This window comes from Centruroides sculpturatus, unplaced genomic scaffold (genome assembly GCF_000671375.1).
Source record: "Centruroides sculpturatus isolate CEXI.00-Female unplaced genomic scaffold, Cexi_2.0 scaffold510, whole genome shotgun sequence".
NCBI lineage: Eukaryota > Metazoa > Arthropoda > Arachnida > Scorpiones > Buthidae > Centruroides > Centruroides sculpturatus.
Genome location: NW_019384743.1, coordinates 42464 through 49871, shown reverse-complemented (window position 1 = coordinate 49871; position 7408 = coordinate 42464). Strand labels below are relative to the sequence as shown.

The 7408-nt window shown below is 32.6% G+C and overlaps 1 protein-coding gene across 7 annotated transcripts in view; it reads right to left on the bottom strand.

Moving 5' to 3' along the window:
* Positions 1-288: 288 nt before the first annotated feature.
* Positions 289-7408, bottom strand: part of LOC111628418 (regulating synaptic membrane exocytosis protein 1-like) — a 28991-nt gene continuing 21871 nt past the window's right edge. For 2 of the 7 annotated variants that reach the window (XM_023372191.1, XM_023372194.1), the window contains exons 13-21: positions 7029-7302; positions 6881-6955; positions 6649-6807; positions 2282-2371; positions 2111-2203; positions 1683-1817; positions 1484-1597; positions 1265-1407; positions 289-896 (exon numbers count right to left, since the gene is read on the bottom strand). In XM_023372191.1, the coding sequence (XP_023227959.1) occupies positions 738-896; positions 1265-1407; positions 1484-1597; positions 1683-1817; positions 2111-2203; positions 2282-2371; positions 6649-6807; positions 6881-6955; positions 7029-7302 (1242 nt within the window). In that variant the 3' untranslated portion in view covers positions 289-737. Of the gene's footprint in view, positions 897-1264; positions 1408-1483; positions 1598-1682; positions 1818-2067; positions 2204-2281; positions 2372-6648; positions 6808-6880; positions 6956-7028; positions 7303-7408 lie in introns of those variants that run through there. The other 5 variants (XM_023372192.1, XM_023372195.1, XR_002757168.1 and 2 more) reach the window with 5 other exon arrangements.

The window sequence follows — 7408 nt, the reverse complement described above, 5'->3', positions numbered from 1 at the left end:
AAATCAGAGCACTTTGGCAGGAAATTATATGTTCAACGTTCACGCATATACCTTAATATATCACATTATTATTATTATATATATTTTTTTTTCCAAAAAATTGAATGTTGTACAGTATATAGAATACAATAAATTTACAGACAAACATCCAATTAACAACAGTAAAAATTTTTTTTTATAGTTTCAGCTGCATGAAGAAGAGGCAAGATTATATATAACATGTGCTGATGATGTTTTTCTAAGGCATCAGGGGAGAAGCGGTGCTATATTTAGGTCCCTGTAATGTAATTTTGTATTTTTTTTTTTTGCTAAATTAAGGCACCCCTCATCATCTTAATCAATAAATTTTTGCACGATGATCACAGCTGCTCCTCTTCTTGATGATCTCAATGTATCATCGTGAGATGGTCATCGTAATCAGTGATATGTAGATATGTGGATTATCTAAATTTAAATTAATTTTAGCTGGTAAATTTGCATTTCTACATTCGTTTGTGTAAAAATTAGCCGAGTTTTTTTTTAACAGAAATAGATTTTTGTACGCCATTTTTTTTTCTTTAATATAAAAAAAAAGAGAGAAGTCCAATTTTCCATAAAAATCTCTCTTTGTTTCTTTGTTTCTTCTTGCAGAAACCAGTTCGCCAAGGCCAAGTAATTGAAAAGATGATTGTCTCATCGAGCATTTTTTCTTCTTTAATAATGGTTGTATATATTTTTATCACAGACTTTTTTTTCGATCAAGTCGACTCTGTGGATTCCGCTTTGATATGAGAGTAAGGAAACAATTGATACCATCCAACGGTTAATTTAGAAAGCTCCAGTTTATCTAACTGGATTTCGGTAGCACCAAGTGCTTGATTGTGTTCAAATCCTTTCTGTCTCTCCCAGATCATTACCTTAAGGAAACAAAAAAAAAAACAAAATTAAATTATTTTCAACAGAATTAAATGTATAATTAAAGAAGAAAGTTAAAATTTAATTGTGTTTAACATTCTGTTCTTTTCCCACTATTTTTTCCTTTACTTCATATGTTTGTCTGCTAGATATTTTAAAAATTAAAATTGAAAAAAAAAAAAAGTTTCTTGGCTTAATTTCATATCAAATGACACTCACGTGTGCCACCTTCATTAATCTTAAACATGGCACTCCTTTCTTAGAAATGTTCACTAGTGGTCGAATGGATAAAACCGCTAAACACTGGTAGTTGGTTATGCTTTTGTAAAGTATTTTGGTTAATGGAATTTAAAAAATTACGATAAATTACCAAAAGTGTTCTTCCGAATACTTCCGAAGCGTTATATTTTAATGTTTGTCTATACTGTGGATCGGTGCTATGTCGTGCCACCTTTGTCTTCCTCTTCTGCATTTGTCTATCTTCATCTTTTAGATATGTCTTCACGTAAGTATCTAGAGGAGAAACAAAAAAGATTTTCTTGTAATTTAGTAATTTATTATCAGGAATTACGAAAAAGAACAAACTTACCTGGAGGATTTCCATTGCTGTTGTTAGCGAGACCCTTTGCACAGACTACATCGACTTCTAGTTGACCCTTAGTCATAACAAATCCCAATTTAATCTCACCTAATTTTGGTGCTACTAAGAAGAAACAATTGAAAAAAAAATCTTCAATGTAAGAAATTAACAAGTAAAACGATTTTAAATTAATGTTTTAAATTCTTACAGGCATTCCCAGAAAATCTTTTTGGTATGATTTGTCCAGGATTTCTATTTTGTGTATCACCCGTATCGCTGTCAGGGGTCAATTCTGGACTGGATAAATTACTCACGCGTTGCTCAGGAGGAACTATCAGACTTCCTGAAAAATTCAAGGATCGAATCGTTAAAAAATATTTCTTAACATAGTTTTTCGTGAGATATGCCATGAAGAATAGAATGGATTGAAATTTCATTTAGTCAAGTTGTTAGAAGTGATACAGGATCGTTGCTAAAATTCATATATGAATCGAGAGAAGGGTGATAGTCGAAGGCACACACACATACACACACACTTATCTTTTTTTTTTTGTTCATGCAACAGAGATGGAAGCAGAAGATGACATAATTACACAATGGACATCGGCACGATTCTACTGAACTACTTGATCCTACCTAGAGCCACAGACCTCTTGTCTTTGTCAGACTTTAGACTTAACGTTCGAGATAATTTCCTTCTCACTAATTGTCCTAGCTTCTTGTGATCACCTGCGAAGAGAAAAATTATATGAAATGTCAAACGTATTTATTTCTTGTAAGCTATTTTAAATTATTTCTAAAGTTTACCTTTCTCGGAATCTGAATCTGCTGATCTGTAAACACGAAAACTGGCACTCCGAACTCTTTCTTTAACCTTAGGACCTGTACCATAAAGTTCTGTAAAGTTTTAAAAAATAAAGATTATAAAAGTGTAAGAAATTAAGAAGGATGTTTCATCTGGAAAGAGAACAATTAATATGTAAGGATGTAATACTAAGAATGTAAAATATTGTGAAGATATAAAAGCGTATTTTTCTCGACTGTATTTAGTGTAGAGAAAGGATAAAATATAGAATAAAAGTAGTAAAAGGATGTAATATGTAATATAAATTTCTCGTTCTTTAGGTACGTATGGATAAAACGTGAGGAGGTGCACAAAGTTAAGAATGTAAGATGTAATACAAATATTTTATCCTTTATCAATATACGTCTTAAGTGTATATCTTACATCCTTACATTTCTTAGAAAAAAAGGATAAAATGTAAGTTATGACAGAAGTGTAAGGATAAAATATAACAAAAAAAAAATAGATGCAATATGGAATTTTCGTTTATCCGTACGTGGATAAAAGATGAAGTGTTTGTATTACACCATACATCCTTAAATCTGTGCTCTTTTCTCATTCTTTATCCATATATTCATAAAGGATAAGAAATTTATATTACATCTTTATACCGTTCTATCCTACAATAATCACTCCGAGAGGAACCTATTTTATCCTTACTTCTTTGCACTCGCTTATCCTTTATCCATTTATAAAGAATGAGAAAGGCATAAATTTAAGATCAATACAATACGATGAGGGGTAAGAATGCACGAGGTAAAGCAAGTGTTTACGGAGTTTACTGTAACTTATAAAGAATGTAGACGCATTCACTTCCGTTTCCGTCTCTTGGGAGAAGCAATTTAAAATATGTAATTTGAGATCTTCTTTATTCGTGATTATGTTAATTGCGATAATTAAATTAACACATTGATTGATGGTAAAGTGTAGGGGGAAAAAAAGGAAGATAACGCGTGTTAAGATTGGTAGAAGTATCGATTCAAGAAGAATTTAATGACGAGGAAGTCTTCCGGACATTATCGATTCGAACGAACTCCATATTAGTTAAAATAGCTGCCGGTAAATCACAGGAAGTGAAGTACTAGTATGATTTTCCCCCCTTTTTTTCCATTCTAAAGAATGCTAAACAGCTGTTTCGACTTATTTGTAATGCTACAGGATATAACTGCAACTTTTTTCTTACGTAAAATTAAAATAACGATGACAAGAAAATAGGAATTAATACATTTAAATCTAAGACGATACCTTTTAATTATGAGAAAATAATTATTTTTTTTTTCTAAACTTCTGGTAATACTAAACATTCTTGCAATACACGGATGTAATTCGAGTGGCTTTGTATGCATTGAGTGAAACGTGGAGTGCAAATTATGCGGGTTCGTATTTACCGTATAAATTTTCGTCAAAGTTTTATAGTTTTAGTATATATCTGTCCTATAAGACGATCCCCAAACTATCAATGGCCTATGAATTTAATTTGGATCATCAATTATCATCTGGATAATAATACATTACTGTATAGCAGGGATGTCCAACCCGCGGCCCAATAAACGTGTAAACAAAACCGATAAATGTTTTAATTTTTTTATTTATTATTTATTTATTTCAACGGCATAAACTCAAAAAAGAAGTTTCACAAAGCCGTAAATCTTTATTCATATTTTATTTTTGAGTTGAAAGGAAATATTTTCAAATACTTTGAGATGTGTGTGAATGAGGAAGGATTACTAAATAAAGCTGGAGTTGTGACTCAAAGGATTATAGACCCAAATTTGGAAAAGGAGAGAAAGGACAAAAGATAAAAAGTAGTGATAAAGATTAAATAGATCTTCTGTTATGCAAAATATTGACCCTTAATTTTCTAACCTTTCTCACTACTTTTTACTATTATAAATATATTATTCGAATAAAAATGCACTTTAAAATAGTGTTTCGTCGCTTTTTATTAATTAATTAGAGACTCAAATAAAATAAATATTTGTGTTTTTCAAATAACTTTTTGTTTGTCTCTTTTATAATAAATAAATTTATCTATTTTTAAATAAAAATTGAAAGTGTCTGTAAAAGTAATTTTTTAAATATCCTTTTTTTGTGATAAAGTTTTAATATTTATTATTATAATCTAGACATGTTAATCCTTAAATATACTTGTATATTGGGCCATAAGTATATATTATATATATATATAATTACGGTTTTTCTGTTTTTTTATAATGATTTTAATTTATATAAATTTCAATTCTAAGACTATCGTGTTTAATTATTTAGCCCACGCGACTATGCCGGCTTCGAATAGCCCAATTAACTATTCGTAGAGTACTTGATGTTATATAGTTTTAGGGGATGTGGGAGCTTGCCCCATTCGGGTGCTGAGGTGCGAGTAATAGCGAGCTCCGAAGCACGCGGAACATGGAAAATAGGCAGTAGTATTGATTCCAGGTATAAACTGTTTTTCGGTCATTAGAAGTTAATACATTTATTATTTGTTATGTACACTGATCACAGTATCTATAACATAACTTGCTTGCAAGCAAGATGGCTACCGAAACTGCCGCCATTGGGTTCCACATTTGGAGACGAATATCTTGCAAAGGGTCAGGTGTCGGACTTTTCTGTATTTTTTTCCGATAAATATCGTTAGAATGTCTGATCACCATGCTGTACTAACTGTTAAACACGCAGCGTGACTCCCTGTACTGCGCCTGGAAGTAGGCTTTAGGCTGATTTCGGAGAGCTATACATCGCGAAGGATCACATTTAGAGGTATGGTTCCTTTGAATTTTTTGCTTCTAAGGGCATGCTCTACGACTCTGTTAAGGTCCCTACAGCGTCATTCACATCCGCAATCTTATCCGAAAATCAGTTTCGTCGTATGAAACGTGCAGTCGAATATCAATATATTATATTGTTCAGCTACGCGCGAGAAAGTACTAATAGTGGCATTTCGGGTTTTCTGGAGGGCGATGTTAGACTTCTAGGATTGGTAGAATGTAGATCGTATTGTCATAGGAAGTCGCGGATCCGGGGAGGACTGTAATGACTGCAAGTTGCATCCACACAAAAGAAAAATTTATTTGAAACGTCCAGAAATACAAAAAGAAAATTGTGTTTTTTCTGTACCGTATGCATGAATGTTAGTGTATGGCAGAAGGCAAGATTTTGTTTACCCAGTTTGAAGTTTAATAACTCCTGTGCCTTTTGTCGAAAATTTCTAAAATTTTTCAGGAATGTTTGTATATTAGGGCATCGATGCTATTAAATTTTGGTGGTTAAAGGTCAAGCGATGGTATGGACAGATAGAGTGGTGCCTTGCTGAATTATTTTGAGTTACCTCTCGTTTTGGGTACTTCTGGATCCGCTACTGATTATAGATTAAACTCTGATTCTAATTGACTACGTGTGATGTATTTCGATACTTATTCCTTTATATACGTTTGTGTCGAAAAATTGAAATAAAAAAATTATATCTAAATCATTTAAATTAAAAACAAGAAAATGTATTAAGCATTATCATAAATTTTTGTACAGAAAATAATTAATTCGGCGTATGGTTGTTCCTTGTATGCACACACTGTGACACCCAACATCTACTGTTTTGAAATCGTGCCCAAAATCTAGATATGACGTTCTGTGTCGCATTAAAAGTCCTAGACACACCTCTCTGAGACTGACCTGCTTCTAACCATCCAATAATTTTTTCTCTCGTAAAAATTAATGCCACAACGATTGCACATTGTCTTTGTCATTATTATAAAGTAAAACGGTAACAAAATTATACTCTATAAGTTAAACGATTATGATTGTTTTTGGGTGTATAAAGATACATAACTGTATAGCTGAAAGTACGTATAAATATATATACATACGCGCAACCACACGTTTATACCGGTATATATTTGTCTATATATAAACAAATGATCTTAGAAAACATACATTTATTTAAAATCTCAATTCTTCTATATTTCAAACACGTATAGGAACACTCCTGTATTTATTTTGCCTTTTAAACTATTGGGAACAGCCATTTTTCATTCTTCCTTCCATTCGTATAGCATTAAAAATTTTGATACCACATTTATCATCGCGAGAAAGAAAAGAAAAATATTAAAAAAAAGAAGCACTTACGCCTCTTTCTCTTCGGTCACGACATCATTAAACTTTCATGAGAAGTACATATCAGTTTAAAGCAACGGTAAAAACGACAAACGAATATTTACAATAATACATAACACGAAGAAAAGTTATCAAAAGGAGTAACTCTTTTTTCTAATTATCTCTTGAAATGTAGAGAGAGGAAAAGAAAGAGAGAGCATCTTTAAAGGAAATGTACCTGGAAGACTGTCCTGAGATACCAAATTGTTGGAGCTTCTTCTACTGGGAGGGGTAGACTTCACTCGAGTGACGACGGACGGCGCCGATGGCTTTCTTTCCTGATTGCCGCTGCTAGGTTGCGTCGGATGACGATCCCAAGCATCATCCGGATGCAGCACTACCAAAATAATGTAGGAATGCATAAATAAAACAAATATATATCGAATTTTAAACAGACAAAGATGACTCACGCGTTAGATCCATGGAAGAGCTTCTTTGCATGTTTTTATTCTCTGGAGGAAGACTGCTCTCATCTTTAATTTCATCTATTTGTGTATAAAAAGTTGAATTTATTAACTAATTTAAACACCAGTACTTCTTTTCGGTGTTAAAGATTACCATAAGTTAGCGATTGGGAATATTCTTCAGTACCACGCTGCAGCATCCTTCGAGCAATATCGTGTGCTGGTGTAGAAGGTACCAAACTTGGGGGTGTTATTTTGTGAGTGGGCGATAAAGCGACGGGAGTTTGTTGGTGGGCAGAAAGGGGGTACCATTCGGGACAGTCTTGAAGATCCGCTTTACGTAGAGGTAGCTGTAACTCTCCTAGAAAAACGTTGCTACCTAATGGACAGTGGTCCCAGATGGACAGTTCAAACACCGATTCCAGGATCTAAAAATGCGTATAAATATATAAATCACTAAAAGATTTAAAAGAAATTTAATTGAAAATATTAATATATAAAATGGTTTAATTGTTGGTGAAATATATTTATAAT